The sequence below is a fragment of the Motacilla alba genome, chromosome 1 (assembly GCF_015832195.1).
Source record: "Motacilla alba alba isolate MOTALB_02 chromosome 1, Motacilla_alba_V1.0_pri, whole genome shotgun sequence".
Taxonomy (NCBI): Eukaryota; Metazoa; Chordata; class Aves; order Passeriformes; family Motacillidae; genus Motacilla; species Motacilla alba.
The window spans coordinates 9,068,016-9,087,177 of NC_052016.1; the positions used below are offsets into that span (position 1 = coordinate 9,068,016).

General features: G+C 52.5%; 1 protein-coding gene across 6 annotated transcripts in view; it reads right to left on the reverse strand.

The window, feature by feature from the left end:
- The window catches only part of TIAM1 (TIAM Rac1 associated GEF 1), a 155,430-nt gene that overhangs the window by 92,159 nt on the left and 44,109 nt on the right, over nucleotides 1-19,162 (reverse strand). For 2 of the 6 annotated variants that reach the window (XM_038129954.1, XM_038129963.1), the window contains exon 1: nucleotides 8,525-9,921. The exons of 3 other annotated variants lie outside the window; for them this stretch is intronic. Coding sequence is in view for 1 of the 3 variants with exons in the window: in XM_038129935.1 (XP_037985863.1) it covers nucleotides 8,525-8,549 (25 nt within the window). In the remaining 2 variants the exon portion in view is untranslated. Of the gene's footprint in view, nucleotides 1-8,524; nucleotides 9,923-19,162 lie in introns of those variants that run through there. One more of the 6 variants, XM_038129935.1, reaches the window with a different exon arrangement.

Here is a 19,162-nt window from a genome sequence, read left to right on the forward strand (position 1 = left end):
AAATGTGAAATTTGGTCCAGCTTGAGCCATAAAATAAGATTTTCATTTCCAGGTTCCCAAGAGCTCCGGCTGGGAGGATCAGTGAGCTCCAGGAGTTTGAGAACTCGGGGCTTTTGAAAGCCCTTCCAGTGGGGAGCTGGGGAAGAGCTTGGAGAGGCTTCCACACAAGTGGATGGAGTTTCTGAGACCTGGGGAGAGTTCTGCTCACGGCAACACGTGGCAGAGCCGTCTGCTGCGAGGAGCAGGAGCTGCCAGGGAGGCGTGAAGTCTGTCCCTTCTGTCCCCAGCTCCGAGCCACGTGGGGCCGTGACTCACAGCTCACTGCAGGCTGAGCCAGGCAAGACATTTCAATGCCATTTAGACAATGATTCAGGAGCTCTGCGAGCAACACAACCCCTACGAGGTTTTATCTTCCTCTGTTCAAATCCAGATCTTGTTTTTAAGAAGAATCTGATGAAAGGGTAATTTTATATACTGCTGAAAAGGTTCTGGTCCTTGATTCCTTCTCAGCAGTACTGCATGCTGCCATGACCTCGAACCACAGATCCACAGAATATCCTGAACTGGAAAGAACCCACAGGAATAGAGTCCAACTCCTGACCCTGCACAGGACACCCCAACAATCCCATCACATTCCTGAAAAACACCTGGATGTGCTTCACTTTTTCCATGAATAATCAAGGCCCAAAGCAGGTTACAGAAAAGCCAGTGGAAGCAACAGGTGGGCAGAGGTTTTGAAAAACTGCTGCTGCTCCCTTAAGTGACTCCTTTTGGGGTTCAACGAGCAAGAAGTACATTAAAATTTCAAAGGGTTCCTGTTCAAAAATAGCTCTGCACAGCTGGAGTGGCTTCAAGTGAGATGCACACTCTGATGAGCAGGTTCAAGATTGCTCTGAAAGAGCTAAATGTCTGCAATCTTGTGTGCATGCCAGGTGAGCTATGCTCCTCCCAAAGCTGCTGAGGGAGCATGGGCTGGGCAGTTATTTCAAACACAGCATGATCAAATCAAACCTTGGGATAAGTACAGCACAGCCTGAGCAGGTTCTGGGGACCAGCAGGATGAGCCCCTCAACCTGGGAAACCTGGAGCTCGGACTAGGACCCATCCCAGTGCAAGGGAGAAGGTGCTCACAAGGAAGGCAGGTCTATGTCCTAGAAATTGGGCTGGCTGGAATTCACTCAAATTCACTCCAAAGGCAATCCCTCATGCTTCTTGTTCCCCTTGTAGACAACAGCTCTCAGCAAAATGCACTGGAAACTTCAGGGAAGGCTCAGGCTGGACATCTGAAGGAATTTCTTCATGGGAAGGGTGATGAAGCATTGGCAGGGGGTACCCAGGGAGGTCTGGAATTCCCATCCCTGGAGGTGTCCAAGGAAGGGCTGGAGGTGGCACTCAGTGCTCTGGGCTGGTGACAAGGTGGGCATTGGGCACAGCTTCAGTCTGATGATCTCTGAGTTCTTTTCCAGCCTCTGTGATTCTGGGCCTGAGGAAAGCCCCCATGGGATACCATGGCAACTCCTGCCCCTCCATAACCAGCTTCACCTCCAGCCAGAAGCCACAGGAAAAGCCTGGAATCCCAGACTGCTCTGCACAGTTTGGTCTGCAGGGGTTATTTTTACTTTTAATATATTGATTAGCAATTCTGCCTGCCTGACCACGTGCTGTCCAGGAGCTGTGGGTCCTACTGGTTCCTTCAAAGCCTTCGGCCTTTTCTGCCTTGCACGTTTGTCCTCAGCACCAAACAAACATTTGCTGCAGCGCTTTCCGTCGATGCTCTGCATTGCTGAGTTATGCAAAAAGAGCACATTCCACAGACACGCCTCCTAGGGTTTGCAAGATGTATCTGTGCTTTACACACAGGAGGGCTGTGTTGTCTGCAGGAGTCCTCTTTGTGGGACACCATCTGCCCTGCCACCTTGGGAGCTGCTCAGGGGCCCTGCTGGATTCATCCTGCAGCTGTACCCCAGAGCTCTGCTGTGCGCTGAAACCAGAGCTCCACAGTCACATGAGGATATGTGAGCCTGGGTCCAGGGGCTCACACAAAGCCGGAGCTGTTTCTCCTGTCATCACAGACCTGGGACTGGCAATTATTTCATTTCCATCTATCTGGTGCTGATGGGGGAATCACCGTCCTGCCTCAGGCAGCAGAACAGCCCCAGCTCCCATTTCCTATGGAACTTAATAGAATCACAGAACCATGGAATACCCTGGGCTGAAAGGGACTCACAGGGATCACCCAGTCCAGCTCCTGGCCCTGCACAGACACCCCAACAATCCCACCCTGTCCCTGAGAGCCTTGTCCAAACACTCCTGGAGCTCTGGCAGCCTCGGGGCTGTGCCCATTTCCTGGAGCCTGGGCAGTGCCAGCACCTCCGGGGGAAGAACCTTTCCCTAAATCCAATCTAAACCTGCCCTGAGACAGCTGCAGCTGTTCCCTGGGTCCTGTCACTGGCCACCAGAGCAGAGATCAGTGCTGCCCAACAGTGGAGACAGGTTTTTGGCAGGCACTAAGTGGGTCAGCCTCCTGTTCTCCAGCAGAACCAATGCATACCTGATGAGATCCCATTCCCTGCAGAGACTCAGAGAGACCAGGCCTTCTGTCTGACCTCCATCCTGCCCAAATCTTTACCCTGCTCAGTGCCAGCCTCCCTGTGCTCCCTACCCAAACCTCTGCCTGGAAAAGAGTTCCCAAGGAGGACAGCTGGAAGGTACTGGCAAACACGAGGTTTCTCCCCTAGCTGTGAAGCCCCACGAGGCTGCCAGCACATCCTCCCTGCAATGGCTCCATTTCCAAATAATCCAGCCCCTTTTCCCAAAGATGCAGCCCGAGCCCTGCAAATGGATCCACTCTCAAAGCCACGCTCCCAAAAAAGCCTTGGTTTCTCTCTCTCCACTTGCCCAGAAGCACAAACCAAGGGCACTGTGATTCTCATGGCCCCAGACAGTCTCTGCCTATTCCCTGCATTGCTTCACCACGTTTGGAAGTACAGACCCAGCTCCTGGAGCACCTACATGGATGTGCAACTCTGCCTTTGCCTCAGCCCCTGCTGCACCAGGGCGGGAGGGCACATTTCAGCAGAGAGGCACTGCCTGAGCCAGGTGGGAATGCACAGCCTATGGCCAGGGGCTCCCAGGGATATTCCCAATAGGTTCTCAGGACATTTACATGAATTCCCCAACTCCAGGGGGCTTAAAACAAGTGGCTGCATCTTACTTCTCCTCAAAAATCCCTTATTCCTTTTAATTTCCCTTTTAAAAAACTCTCCATAAACTCCAAACTTGAAGGTACGCTCAGGTAACCATGTCAAGCATAAAGACCTGTTTGAAGCAGTAAACAGGAGCTGAAATGTCATGGATTCATTCAGGTGCCTCCAGGAATGACAGCTCAGAGGAACACATCACACAGTATGACTTTCCAAATTTTTAAAAACCAGGCTGGTAAATTACAGTGATTTATCACTCCACAACAAAGTACACACACACACAAAAGCACTTCCCAGAAAAAGATTACCAAGCAATCATCCAGATGTTACTAAAGCATTAAGATTAACTTGGAAAAAAAATCAGCAAGGAACTCACTCCCACAAGCTTTTTATTGTCATAAATTTTATCTTGCAGCTTCCAAGAGAACAGAGTTATAGACTGTGCCTCAAGTCTCACTGGCTCTGTGTGTTTCTGCTGCCCACCTCACACCTCTTACAGCAGCACCCTCTAACTCACCATGGGGGACCACAAGAGTCAACAAAACCACAACTTTCCTCCCACTTCAGAGAAAAAAACCCCACCAGATTTTCATTGTTGCAAAGGAAGAAAGAAAAAGCTCCTTTGTTACTGCTAAAAAAAATCAAATCAGTCATTTTTCACCAGAACAACCTTTGGCATGTGTTACACATCACCTGCAGCCAGAGGATGCCTGACTAGGGCTCTCAGCCACTGCTTTAATTCCTGGACAGACATCACACACAGCCCTGGAAAACTGGAGCACTCGAGCTCCTGCCCAGGGGCCTCTCCCTGGGATCCCCTCACCAGGAGAGGGGGAAACCACAGGCAAAGGGAAGGAGCAGCTGGGCAAAGCTGGCAGGACCAGGCACAACCTCTGGGCTGAGTCTCCCATGCTGTGCCAGTGCTCCTGAGCTACTGGAGTGCCCATCCCTGGAGGTGCCCAAGGGATTCCTGGATGTGGCACGCAGTGCTCTGGATTGGGGACAAGATGGGCACCGGGACCAGCTGGGACTGGCTGACTCCAAAGATCTTTTCCAACCTGAAAGATTCTGTGAGGTGGCTGCATCCAGCAGCTTCCCAGCTCCCTTCCCAGCAGCTTCCCAGCTCCCTTGCCGGGGTGGCCTTGCGCAACGGGGAGTCTTTGTCTCCGTTTCAGTGTCTGAGGGCCTGGGGCACACTCTGAATGCACCTTCCCCACCCAGGCTAATGCAAATGAGCAGCGAAGCAATTCCCAGCTGGGAAGCAGACAGCAGAAGGTTCTTTGTTCTCCCTCTTGGAGGGACTGGACTGGCAGCACAGAGGGCTGTGTGCCCACCTGGGATAGCCAGGGCAGCGGGGTTGCTCAGTGTCACAGCAATACATGAAGCCAAGCTCCTGCCCCAGTAATTCAGCACTGCCATTGGGCAGCGTAAAGTGGAGGGAGATCCTGGCATCCCCCAGAAACACGGGGAGAAGGTATTCAAACAAAACCTACACACTTCCTCTGTCCAACTTCTGCTATTTCAGAGACCCCAAAACCACTTTCTGGCTTTGGACAAAATGCTACAACTTCCCCAGCTCTGCCTTGCTGGTGCTCTACACTGCCCAACTTCAGGGAGCCTCATCTTTCGAGGGGGACAACAGCTCCAGCAGTAGCTGAAAGGGACATTTCCCTACACACACAGGAAAAACACCTCTTGCATAAAGACACTGCTATTCCAGAGCTGGTTCTGCACTTATTACCCAGAATCACATCCCTTCAACAAGTGACTCATTCTTCTGCACCTCACAGGAGCAACTGAGCCCATCGCTTCCAAACTGTTTGGATGGGAAAATGCAAATAGAAATGCAGAGCAGCTTTCAGAAGACCATAACTGTTTCTGCCCCTTCAGAAATAAACACAACTGCTCCCAAGCCTGTGGCTGCCCACTGGCACCCCTCTTGCCCTTACACCCACAGAAGAGCACACCCATTGTGACTTCCACATTCCTGTGTCCACACGGCAGATTTTTGGGCAATGTCCCTGCCTGCAGGCACTCGTGCCCTTCCAGCAGGATGTATGTGTGCAGGATGATTTGTGGTCAGCCCCAGATGAGCTTCCAGAGCTGCTGCTCACTCCCTGTAACTCAGGGGCACCTCTGGCAAGGCGAGGTGACGCAGTTTGCCCCATTCCAGTCTTGCTCAAGTGGCACCACGGCACATTTTCCATGCTCCTCCTAACAACAGGCACACAGCTCTTCCAGAGAATGCCTGGCCACTGGTTAAACTCTGTAAACATCACCAGGAGCCTGGGCTCCTACCTACCCCTAGAACCATGGAATCATACAGTTGTTACAGCTGAAAAAGACCTCTGAGACCACTGAGTGCCACCATGGGACATCTGCCTAGACACTACTAGAAAGTGCCAGAGTTGAAGCACTGCTGCTTTCCCAGTCTCCAGCCTGTCAGCCCAGAGCTCACAGATGGGAAGACCAAAGGCAGAAAGCAGAGTGGGAACTGCTGTGGGTGCTGGAAGCAGGGAGATTCCTGAGGCAAACCAGGAGCAGAGCCCCTTCCCAGGACCAGAGCTCTCCCTGGGCTCAGCCTGCAGGTCCTGCCTGATGGGCACCCCCTTCCCCTGCCCAGATCATTCCTGTGCTTGGCTTTGTGAGGGCTTTTCAAGCTGCCTGAGAACATCACATCCCAACTCTCATGGAAAGCCTAATTGGAAGCCTCAAGAAGCAATTACACTAAAAGCACTCTGCAGTGCATCAAGCACCTGTCTGGCAGCCACAGCGCCGGCTCCCAGGGCTGTGCCTCTGGGACACGGCACGCAGAAAGCCTTCACACGTGGAACAGCACCACAGCTTCCTGCCCCTGCAAGGAAGGAGGGGCTGGCAGCTCTCAAACATCCCCCCTTCCTCAAGTCCTCAGCCTGCATCCCACTGGGAACACAAACACGCAGCCGGCAGCGAGGCTGCTGAACCAGGGAAAAGGATGTTCGTGTCTGCTTCCAGCTCACTTAGACTTTGAGATGTCACAACCAATAAAAACTCCATCCTGGTTGTAGAAGCCCCTAACTCTTCTTCTTCTGTGACCTATGCCTTGTGAGGCACAATAAAAACACGAACATTTACGTGGTAACTTCCCCTTTCGCCCCCTGCTTGTGGCACAGCTGGGCTAATCCCATTCCCACTGCTCTGCGTTCTGACCTCCTTAAACAACCCCATGCGAGGATGTTAAAACACTGATCTATAAATAATGTATTCCCCTCATCCAGCAATGGATTACTGGGCCATAAAACTCCCTGGAATGCTCTGCACAGCCGCCAGTTTAACAAAATAATACTCAGGAAGGCACATCAGTACAGTCTCATCCTCCTCCTTGAGGAATTCCTGCAAAGATTCGACGCCACTGTTACTTTTGCACTGCATTTTTCTTTACAATCAATTATTTAGAAGCTGATATTTTATTCCAGTGGCATTTTTGCCCCTCATCAAAGACCCTTTAATTTTTTGAGCTAATAACCCTCACAGCTGAGAGAAGACCAGCACTGGGGAAATCATCAGAGCCAAAGGGAAGCAGGGAGGTCTCGCTCTTGACGCACACAGTGAGGTCACAGTTCAGACCCAAGCCAGCCTGTTGGGAGCTCCCATTGCTGCCACCTCATCCTCCTGCCCCAGCTTTGGGCAAGAGGATTCCCAGGCATTCCCTGGAGCAGTCCAGGTCACTGATCATGCGGGGAAGTGGCTGTGTTTTCCTGGGGGTTCCTTTCCTAACAGCTATTACCTACAAGCCAAGCCACAGTGTGTAACTTCATTAGAGACAAACGAGTCTGCTCCAAACACTGCTGCCTAATAGACTCACAGCCACTGCAAAATCAATGCTTCTTCTCAACACCAATTCCAGCAGGAGTCCTACCACTGATTTCCCAGAGCAAAAGCATTAAGCCCAAGCAAATGCTTAAATGATGCAAATTCGTGGTTAGGCAGATTTTTTTATGTCAGGCATTTTGGAAAAATGAAGTGTTTCTGCCTCAAAACGAGTTAGAAACCAGACAGGCACCCTTTAAAGAGCAAGTTCCCCAGGAAGCACAAGTAAGCCTGCCACATTTGGGCACCTGATCCCTCAGCTCCGCGTGCCGTGCTGAGCACAGCAATTTTCCAGCCCTTTTCCATAATGCACAGATCACTTTTAACTCTGAAAGGATGGGGGAAAAACAGGCAAGCCAGTGGCACCCACCAAACCTGCTTGCTTCGTTCCACAGCACCCGTCACGTGTGGAAATGTAAATCCCTCCTGCAATATTAAAACACCTTCCAAGGAACCAACAGCCAGCTCAGCAAAGGGGCTCTGGCACATGAAACAAAACTATGAAAGCACATTTCCAACTGCTCCAGAGTGACTTAACTCCCAGAAAAAGGTATGCATTACCCTTTGCCTCTGCCCCGGAGGATTACTCACAGCTGATGGCTTGCACAGCTCTGAGTCAGGGCTGAACCCTGCCCGTGGGAAGGCAAGCCCGTGGCCCTGAGGAAGCAGGAGCCATCCCTGACATTGTCACAGCAGCCCTGGGGACAGCAGGTCGGGCTGGGCAGCCGGGACAGGACAGGAGCAGGGCCAGGAGACAGCGCTGCTGCTGCTACTCGGTGCTCAGCGCCGATGCTTAGTCACAGTAATTGCAGAGCCAGGGCTCTGTGCTCACATTTCCTGTCACCGACCCAAGAATTAGGCAATTTAGATTCAGAGATAGCGCCGGGGATATTAAGTAACTTGATAAGCCATCGCTGGAGGAACCAGGAGGAAAATGAGCAGCTCGATAGGGACGAGGTTCCCCCAGTCCCGACTGCGCAGCATTCCCAAATCTTTGGATAGTGTGAGCCCCCCCAAAAGGCAGCGTTCCCCCCTCGGGGAGCAGCACTGCCCTGCACAGACACCCAGCAGAGCTGCAGTCAAGTTGAAACCTTTCACGGGGCTCATTTTCACCAATTAAAGAGCATGGCAACCTGTAATTATGGAAAATAAAGCCAGACAGCTGGAGAAGGGAACATCTCCAGTCAGTAACACGATACCACATTTTCTCTCTTAGGGAATTCAGCTATGAACTCCCCAGCTCCCATTCAATCAGCTCGACCTGACTGAAAAGGGGTGTCTGGGCAAGCAAACAGCACCTGAGAACCCAACTACACACAACTCACAGAAAGCAGCACCTCCATCCACAAAAGACGGGAATCGGGAGAGGAAAGCCCTCCCGGACACACAGCATCAGACAGCCCGACGGTGCTACATCCCAACCCCATTTCCCCGGCTTCCTGCGAGCCCCAGCGCTCCTGCACGGCTCTCACCGCTCATCATCAGCAGCACAAACATCTTCGCCTCTCCGGCTTGCCGAGCCCCAGCTGCCGCTAGCACAAAGGAGGAAGCGCCTGCATTTCATTCCCCTGCTGCTCCGGAGTGGGTGTAACTCGCGAAGTTTCACGCTGAGATGAGATGGGTCAATTGGGTGTGTTTGAAGGTTTGGGGTTTTGCCATCCCTCCCTCCCTCCGTCTCTTCCTCCCTCCCTCTCCTGATTAATTCCTCCCGTCACAGGCTTCAGACGAGCTGCCACTCAACCCCGCTGGCTCCCGAAATCTGAATTCCTAAGGACATCCCTCCGGGGTGACTTCAATTCACCGGCGCTGCGAGAGGAGCCAAGAACTCAATCCCCAGGAGCCCGGAGCGGCGCCTGGCTCCCCATTCCGGGCGCACCAGCTCCACAGTCCTCGGGATTCTGCCGTGTTCGCAGGCAGCAGCTCACCAAGAGACAGAAAATAAAACATTCTGATCCAGCCTGTGCCTTTTGCCTCTGCCCTTCACTCCCCCACCACCCCGAGGGTTTCCCGGCTCCGTATGGGATGGTGCTTCTGAAGGGGACTCGTTAAAAACACACCCGCAGCTGCTCCCAGTCAGCTGCCCACAGGTGCAGAAGGGTTTCCAGGATAGGGAACTGCAGGGAATTAGAAATTACATCGATCTGGTTTTACTTAATTCCCTACTTCCACATAACCTTCTCTGGATTAAGATTTGAGCAGCAGCAGCATCCTCCAGACCAGGGCTGGCTAATGGTTGCTATAAATAAGAAATAGCAACACAAAACCCAGCCCATCTGTGTTTATCCCCCAACTTGCCTCTGCACCACGTACATGAGACAAGAAAAACAGGTATGAAACTGCTCTGAAAAAGAAGTAGACAACAGAGTAAATATTCTTTACAAGCAGAAATCAAATTAATTAACAAATTAACATCTACAACTCTGCGTGACGCTTCACACATACCAAGTACTGAGCAATACCCCTGCCCTTGCAGTCCTGCCCTCTTCAACCCAGCAGTGACCACAAGCTGGGAAAAGGGCAGAACCACGAGGAAAATAATAAAATAAAATGGCAAAAGGTACGCGCAGGAGCCTGGCTCTGACCCAGGGCTGGACACGCTGCTGTGGCACTGGAAGGATTTAACAGCTGGAGTGAGGCTATGGGGTTCCACACGCTTGGGTGCTGAGCAGGGGAGGGGACGATTCTATTTTGGGACAGGGACAAGATATCAGAGAAGCAATTTGACATAGCACAGCCATTCTCACAGCGCCTGTGACCAGAACAGGAGTGAGCAGTGAGTCCAAGCCCACTTCAAACAGCACCTTGGGTTTAACTTCTCACCTCAGATGTTTCCCATAGATCCACCCACGCCCAGCACGAGGTCCCCCCGTGACCACAGGCACACCCCAGAAGCACCAGAGCGCTCCACCTCGACAGCAGCACAGGGCTGGAGTGGGGATGGGATCAGACACTGCTTGGCCCGGGGAGCAATACTCAGCACTATGGTGAATTTAAACCCTGTGTGAGCAAACCCATTGAGCTCCCATTGCAGGACAAATGGGAGAGCGGCTTCCAGCGCTGGGAGCTCGCAATCCCGGAGCAGACGAGCAGGTTTGGCGAGCCACCGGTGACTCAGAGGGCGACGGGGGCTGCTGTGCCTGCCTGCGGGGCCACTGCTCCGGCCCGCTGGAACAGGGCACAGCTCCCACACCGCCCAGGGATTGCTGCCGTTGGAGCGGGATCGCTCCCATCAGAACGGGATCGATCCCATCACAATAGGATTGCTGCCATCTGAGCAGGATCATTCCCGTTGCAATAGGATCGCTGCCATCAGAGTTGGATTGCTCCCGCTGGAACAGGATTGCTCCCATTGGAGTGGGATCGCTCCCATCAGAACAGGATCGATCCCATCACAATAGGATTGCTACCGTTGGAACAGGATTGCTCCCATTGGAGTGGGATTGCTCCCATCGTAACGGGATCAATCCCATCACAATAGGATCGCTGCCATTGGAATGGGATTGCTCCCACTGGAACGGGATCGTTCCCATCGCAACAGCATCACTGCCATCAGAGTGGGATTGCTCCCATTGGAGCAGGATCGCTGCTGTCGGAACGGGATTTCTGCCATTGGATTGGGATCACTCCCATCAGATAGGATCACTGCCATCAGAGTGGGATCTCCCTCATCAGAATGGGATCGCTGCCGTCAGAGTGGGATTGCTCCCATCAGAACAGGATCACTGCCATTGGAATGGGATCGCTGCCATCAGAGCAGGATCATTCCCATCGCAATAGGATCACTCCCATCAGAGTGGGATCGCTCCCATCAGAACGGGATCGCTGCCACTGTAGCGGGATCACTTCTGCTGGAACAGCATTGCTCCTATCAGAACAGGATCGCTCCCATTGGAGTGGGATCGTTCCCGCTACATAGGATCACTGCCATCACAGTGGGATTGCTCCCATCGGAACGGCCTTGGCGTGTACCCACACACGGGTGTGCACTCACCGGCTCCCACAGACACTGCAACCACGTTGCCACACTGCAGAGGAGGGACAGGTGCTTACTGCAACACATCAGCAGCAATTGTCACATTTTCACCCTTCTGCTCTGCCACTGCCATCTGCACCCTGCCACAGCAGTGTGGACAGCTCTCCCTGCTACCCAGAGCAAACCCTGGGCATGCCAGAACTCCCAGGAAAGCACAAGCTGCTGTAAGAGCAGCTCGCAGAAAGCTTCAGACATGGGTGTCACCACTGGTGGGTTTTAAATCACAGAATCATTTCATTGGAAAAGATCTCTGAGACCATCGAGTCCAACCTGTGCCTGATGCCTACCTTGTGACTAGCCCAGAGCACCGAGTGCCACATCCAGGAATTCCTTGGATACCTCCAGGATGGGGACTCCAAACCTCCTTGGGCAGCCCCTGCCAATGCCTGACCACCCCTTCCATGGGGAGATTCCTCCTGGTGTCCAGCCTGAGGCTGTTCCCTCTCCTCCTGTCCCTGTTCCCTGGGAGCAGAGCCCAAACCCCCCGGCTGTCCCCTCCTGTCAGGAGTTGTGCAGAGCCAGAAGGTTCAGTGCAGATCTGCAAAAGAAAAGCAGTGACTTCCCCTTCAATCATGACCCAGAGCAGTGAAGCAAAAACCAGCAAGCCATAAACAGCAATCCTAATGTATGGAGAGAGATCCATGGAGGGAGAGGCAAGGGATGCCTTCTCCTGAGTCATGTAGGATCCAAGAGAAATGAGACGCTTCCTGCAGGGAAGCATGGCTGGGTGAGCAGCCCGGGATGGTGGGAGCAGGGAAGGTGTGGAGCATCCCAGCAGGAGCCCCGGTGGGCAGTGCCAGGCTCTCCGTGGGGAGAACAAGCACTTCCAGGCCTGGCCCTGGCTCCCGGCCCCGCTGACACACTGGGACACACCCTTTTCATGTGGGCTTCCTCCGAGGGTGCGAGCTGGCTTGTGTAAACAGCCCTGCTCCCCTGTGCCAGCGAGGAACTACCAGAACCTGTTGGGAGGCAGCCCGGCATGCTCTGCCCGGAACACATGGAGACAGCCAGGCCAGCTCCGAGCGGAGGGGGATGGCTGCAGGGAACGGCACCTCCAGCAGCTTCAGGAAGCAGCCATGAGCTCTGCCCTGTAGCAGGGCACAAAATGACCCTCCCCTCCTCAGCTGAGTAATGATACCACTGGGAAAAGTCTCTTCTCCTTCCTTCCTTCTGGCAGGATGAATCCCACCAGACAGGAGAAGGCTTAGGTCAGACCTCAATGGGCGACACAGCTCCTCCTGAGGGGCAGCTCTGATCTCTGCTCCCTATGACAGGGAACAGCTGGAACTGTCAGGGGAGGGTCAGGCTGGATATCAGGAAAAGGTTCTTCCACTGCCCAGGCTCGCCAGGGAATGGGCACGGCCCTGCAGAGCTCCAGGAGCCTTTGGGACACCACTCCAGGGATGGCTAGGGTGGGATTGTTGGGGTGAATGTGCAGGGACAGGAGTGGGACTGGATGGTTCTTGTGGGGCTCTTCCAACTCAAGACACTCTGTGATTCTGTGAACCTTCCAGGGAGCCCACAGGCTCTCCCAAATATCGATCCCACTACAAAGGCCAGAGGAGAAAGGTCCCACAACACAGCACTTCTCTGTGGTGGAAGGAAGGGAGACACAATCCAGGTCTGTATCCTGCATAAAGGTGTTTTTATCAATCCTAATTAACATCCTGGGCCTCTCACACCCTGGCACACCTGCTAATTAGCACGCATGAGTTAATATAATTTTAACAATGGATTAGCACTTGGGGCAGAGGAAAGGGAGTCACTTCAGCCCGGTGACTCACCCTGAGCACAGCAGGAAGGTGAGATAGAGCAGCCTCTGCAGTGCTCACACAGGGCTCTGCAGACCGTATCTCCTTAACTAAGGCTTACTTTACAAAGCCAAGGTGCTTCAAAAATTCATGATTGTATCTGTCTTATTTTTCACCTGCACACACAGGTGGCCTTGGAGGAGCGTTCTGTCTCCACCACCCAGACAAGTGGAGACACTCGGGTCCTTCTGCAAGTCATGGTGGAGCTCCTGAGGTGATCATCACCCACTCTGATCAAGCATCTTTCAGGACACGACCTGGGGCCCACCAGCCACTAATCATCCCTCAGGAACATCCCCAAGGAGCTGATGTCCAGGTCAGTTTTGGTGCTTCTCCAAACATGCCACAAGCACAGATGACACCAGGCACACGTCACTGGGACGCTGGTGTCAGGACACACCAGTGGACACAGGGAATCCTGGAAAAACTGCAGCCCTAGACAGGTAACCTGGCCTTCAAAGTTCCCTGAGGATGATGTGGCCAAGCCATGCACTGGTTTCACCCTGGAATACCACTCTTTGTGTGGCCTCACGCACCTGGCAGGAGCAAAGGGTTGTCTCTGTGTAGCAGGGGACAGTTTGACTTGATCCATCTTGTGTTCAGTCATAAACTGAAAAAGCAAGCTGACTTAGCTTGCACTGTTTTTTTGAAACCTCAGCTTTCAAACTCTGTGAAGCAGCACCTCACAAGAGAGCACTGATGGAAAACCATCACACCACCATCAGAATTGTTTCTACCCCCTCAAATTGATGTTTAACACTGCCTGCCTTCACTTTGTCCAATAAAACCCTGCAAACCAACCCCTGGCAATTACAGAACTTTAATGCCATGAAAAATTATACTGGGTTGAATGTATCCACACTCCCTGCTATCAGAAAGATTTTCTCAGCCTCATGTTTCTATTTGGGATTAGGAAGGGAGTTGTGAAAGGCAAGTATTGTTCAGTCACAAATAGTTCCCTTTCAGCCTCTACAGAAGTCAGGTAATGAATTACAGGAGGTTTTTTTCCTTTGGAGAGGTTAGCAGATATATCAGCTCCTGGGAAAGCTGATCCCTGTTGTTTGGCTACAAGGGGAGCTGAAAAAGGCTCCTAATGAGCTCCAGGGAGTGGATGGTGGCAGCGAGCCAGCACCTCTGCCTGTGAACCAAGACAAGTGACAAGAGGCAGGAACCACCTCTGGCCCAAGCACAAGTTTAATTTTAAGGTTTTGGCTGGCAGCTCTCACACCAGCATGGGCACTCTGCTTTGGAGACACCCAAAGAACCTCCTGAGCTGGAAGGGACCCCCAAGGACCATCCAGCCCTGCACAGGCACCCCAACAATCCCACCCTGTGCATCCCTGGGACAGTTATCCAAGGGTTGGGCAGAGCTTAACAGAACAGGGCCCGCTTCCTTTTTCCATTGCTCAAGGAGGAACATTTTATTCAAGACCTCTAATGCAAACACCTCTTCTCTTTTTTTTTTTTTTTAAACTAGGCAGTAGCTGCTGTCATTTTCATGCTGCGTTCTGACACACTTGCACCACATCCCTGCCAATAGTTTTAATTTCATTGGAAAAACCAGCTCTGAGCGAGAGTGACAAGCTGCACGCTGGTGACGAGGCTGTCAAGTGATGGATAATGTAGGTTTACTTTAGCTGTCAAAACTTTTCAATGCTAAAAATAGGTATCACAAGCTTCTGGACGCACTGCACTGATGCATTAAACACGCAGGATATTGACACCCTCAGAAGCGCCCAAAGCCACTCACAGCTGAGTAAAACCAGCAATGTGTGATGGACAGCAAAGGTCTCTGAGTTTTACTTATCTGGAGAAGAGAAAAACAACACACTACAGGATGAAATCTCATATCCACGCTGGCCAAAGCAAAGACAAGATGCTGCACACACACCTTGGAACAGAACAGCACAATATGGGGGCAAAGACAGAGAGAAAGAAAGGGAAAAGCTGAGAGAGACAATCTTGTACCCTGTTATCCCAGCTCTTGGTCCAGGTCCCGCAGAAAGGGAGGGCAGAGATCTTCCCATGGCAGCTCCTTCTTTCCTGCCCTTCATCCTTCACCTGCCCAGCAAGAAAGGGCACAGGGCTGTGAGGCTGGGAAGGATGGGAGAGCAGGGAAGAGCAGGGGGTTTGCCAGAGGGATGAGATTTCCATGGAAGGGGTGAGTCCTCCCCAAGCAGTGACCCACTGATGGACACCAGCCCAGCAGCAGCTCATCAAAGGGGCCAGAGGTTTTATGGGTCAGGTGGGATAGGAGGAGGGGGATAAAGAGGCATCATTTACAAACCAAATCCAGCTTTTTTTATTCCCTCTGAGGTGCTGGGATGACAAGCACAGGCAGGGCTGTCCCTACATTAGGCCAATATTTATGGCAAAAGAAAAAGTGCCATAAGGAATTACTAATTAGATGTTATCATAACCCTGTGTATAACTGAAGCAGCACTCTGATGTGCTTTGTAAATAATTAGCAAATTAACTTTCACAATGCTCTGCAAGGCAAGTATTCTCCTCATGTCCTGCACGGCCCTGATGGAATAAAGAAGACAGTTTGGGCAAATTGTTCCACTGCCCTGGACAAGCTGCCCAAATACGGGGAGGGGACATCAGAGAGGAAGGAAGAAAAGGAAGCTCAGGGGGGACCTTGTGGCTCTGCACAACTCCCTGACAGGAGGGGACAGCCAGGGAACAGGGACAGGAGCAGAGGGAATGGCCTCAGCCTGGGCCAGGGGAGCTCCACCAGCAGGAATTTCCCCATGGAAAGGGTGCTCAGGCCTTGGAACTGCCTGGGGAGGTTTGGAGAGCCCATCCTGGAGGTGTCCCAGGAATTCCTGGTGTGGCACTCAGTGCTCTGGGTGGGGACAAGGAGGCCATCGGGCACAGCTAGGACTCCATGGTCTCAGAGGTATTTCCCAACCTAAATGATTCTGTGATTCCATGATTGAGGCAGGAACTGAGAGGGGAAACGCTCTCCACTCCCAGCAGACCCAAAGGCAGCAACTGTGAGCAGCTGCTCCTTCCCTGTCCGTCCAATTCCACCTTCCCGCCGAGCAGGAGGGCTGCCACAAGTGTCTTGGCTCCCTGCTTCTCCCACCCCAAGGCTCCTAAGGGAGCAGGGACCAGAGCAGCAGCGCAGCCACCTGCCCACACCCTCCTCCTGTCCCTGCCACCTTCCCCCGCCCTGTGGGGCTGACTGGCACATCCAAACCCGAGTGACTCCCTCAGCAGCTCCCTGCCAAGTGGTGGGAGCAGGGAAGTGAGGGGAGGAAGAGGGCAGGAACACGGAGGCGGAGGCTGCTGTGCCTTCGTGCCGGATGCACGCTGAGAAAGAGGCAGACTCGCGCCTATTTTAGATGTGCTGCATAAAAATAAAAGATGCTGGTTGACTGCACATGTTCTCATTTTTAGAAAACAAGCTCCAATTTATTTCTTCTATTACAGCCAGATGGTTTAAAAAGAAAAAAAAAACAAAACAAAAAACCCAACAAATCTCCCCTCAATGTCACCTCAATGAAAAGAAGCCCTGACCTGGTTTCAACCTCTCCAGACCAGAGCATGGCACAGGGACCACGCTGTTAACACCTCTCTCAGGGGGCCCTGACCCCCCTCACAGCCTGACCCAAAGCCCTCCGGGGTGAGCAGAGATCTGCACCTCAGGTCCTGCCCAGAGGGCCAGCAGCACTGACTGTCCCAGGCTGAGTCAGGGTTATAACCATTACAGCTGGCACAACTGGACTGACCACATGTCTCTGCTCTGTGTCTCAGTGCCTTCCTGCTCCTCCTTTCCTACTCACTTGTTCTAAGCTGCCTTGAGGGGTCTTTTTCCCTTTTAAAACTCCCATCAAGTTATTTAATTGAAAGGGCAACACAACTTTCTATGAAAGTAAATGCTGACTTTCAGCCCTCCCTATTTATCCTCCCCTCATTCAAAGCCATGCCACAACATCCCATACAATTCCATTTCCCTGTATCTGTTTGCCAGGGCTGTGCTGCTCAAGAGGAACAAACCTTTCCTTTCAAAGCACAATTTGTACCCATCTGTGGCCTTTGTCAGGCACCCACAGTGGTGCACCATATTTCAGTGGGACACGGGGAATCACCGGCAGAGCAGCTGGGATACACCAGGATCTCCACCATGAAGACACTCCTGGCAAAAAGGGAAATGGGATCAGGTTCTCAGGAGAGGTTGACCGTGCTCCATCCTTGGGAGGTTTTCAAGCCCTGCCTGGAGAGGAGCCTGGCTTGGTCCCAGAGCTGGTCCTGCTTTGGGAGGACCCCACACATCCCTTCACACCTGACTGACATGGTGACCCCAAGCTCAGAGAAACTCTCCAAACAATTCCCAAAAGCCCAGGACCACCCATGCCTGGCAGAGAGGACATGAGGCAGAGATCTCCACATCAAAGGGACATGAGCACTGCCTTGAAGCCTCCTCACAGTTCATGGAGTGGCAGGAGCTGAGAAGCACGACCAGGGAACACTTTTAAACAATGACTCTTCTCCATGGCCAGCAGGACAAGGACAGGAGAGGCAGAACAAGTGAAGAAGAAAAGCATGGAGGCATCTTCTCTGAACTGCAGTCAGAAGTCTTTGGCTATCTTTTAGTACCAGCACATTTAGAAGAAAATAAAGAGCCTCTTAAACCTTGTTCCAAACTACTTTTTGGAGCAACCCTGACAGACAGCAGCTACAGCTACACATGTTCACCTCTGGAAGGGCTGCTTTAGGGTCTCACCTGAGCCTCCACCCTCTAGTGCCACTCTGTGTGACCTTGCCTTCTTACTTGTACAAATGTGAGGCTGAAGGCTCAGAGAGCCATCACTGCTCTGAGGGATCCCTAAGACTGAGAGTTCATGCACAGATTAACTTCTTAAGCAAGCTCAAGGGCACAGACCTGGTCCCTGTTACTGGGAAAAGCCTGGCATTCTGAAAATCATAACAGTTCCAGAACTGCTGATTACTTTTCTTCATTTGTATTTTTTTTTAAAGGCCTGCCTGTTCCTCCTACTTCTTATGAGGCTTTTCAGTATTTGTCTGTTACTTGAATGCTAAAGCCTGATTTAGGATTAAACACAACATTTGGGAGGTGGACTCCAATGCTGCCTGCTGTCACTGTTCCAGCTCTAAGAGGCTCGGGGAGATATCAGGGCAGATCCTGCCCTAAGTCTGCGTGACCAAAGCTGTTTTCCCTTTATTCTGTTCCCCCCACACAGGCACCCAGACGTGATTAATGCACAGGGCATGGGATGGGCAGTGCTGGAGAGGCATTAAACTTGCAATAAATGGGCAGGGAGAACAAGAACACACTGCAGAGAAACAGAAGAGCTCGGTTTCAGGGGCTGCACTGATTGCCCAAAAGCAGAAGTGTGCTGAGGCATGTCAGCAATGCTGGGCTTGGTCACTTGGAGAAATGACTTTGATAAGGTGGCCCACTTCCCCCAGAGCAGCCACACTGGAGCAGAGGAGGGAACTGCCAAACATAAATAACCCCGTTCCTCATTTTGGGGTTCTGCAGAACCCGCCTGAGCTCCCCCGAGCTGAGGCCAGACCAGCTCAGAGGGTGTGAGCATCCCTCCCCTCCTACTGCAGCAACACCAAGCTCACAGCTTCCCGCAGAGACCCCTGAGAAAGCAGAAAAGGCACAGAAAAGCTCAGGTCTCCTGCTCCCCATCGGGGGATCCCCCAGCACGGGGGATCCAGAGCCTCTCCAGAGAGGAGCCTCCTCTTCCTCCCTCCTCCTTACAGCAGGTGTCCCCTGGGACATCAGCTTGCAGGACACAAGTGGAGAAGCTCTCAGAGCCACAGCAAAGCAGCACAGCCTCACAGCTGGCAAGGAAAGCTGAAACCAAGGGTGTCCATCTATTACTGAACTGTTCTGATGACCCTTCTGGGACTACAAAAGAACCAAACAGGCTCCAAGACACCTCCTTCCTCCCCAGACCTCTCCAAAAATGACCACATCAGGGCTGCCACATCCTGCCTGCCTCTTCCAGCAGCCTGGCTCCCAAAACACAGCAGCCCAAAACACCACGATTTTATTTTCTGGCCACTTTGGCTCCCTGAACTTGCTCCGTGTGCACTGAGCAAAGCCCTGGTGCTGCTGCAAGGAGGGGAGAGGGAACACATGGCCCTGATTAAAAGGCCAGCTCAGGCTCAGAGCCACATCTCCACCACTGGGCAGGGAAGCACAGGAGGGAATTTGGGCTGGAGTAGGGTGAACACAGTGCACAACACACGGGTTACACTCTGGATCAGTACCCTGGGCTGAT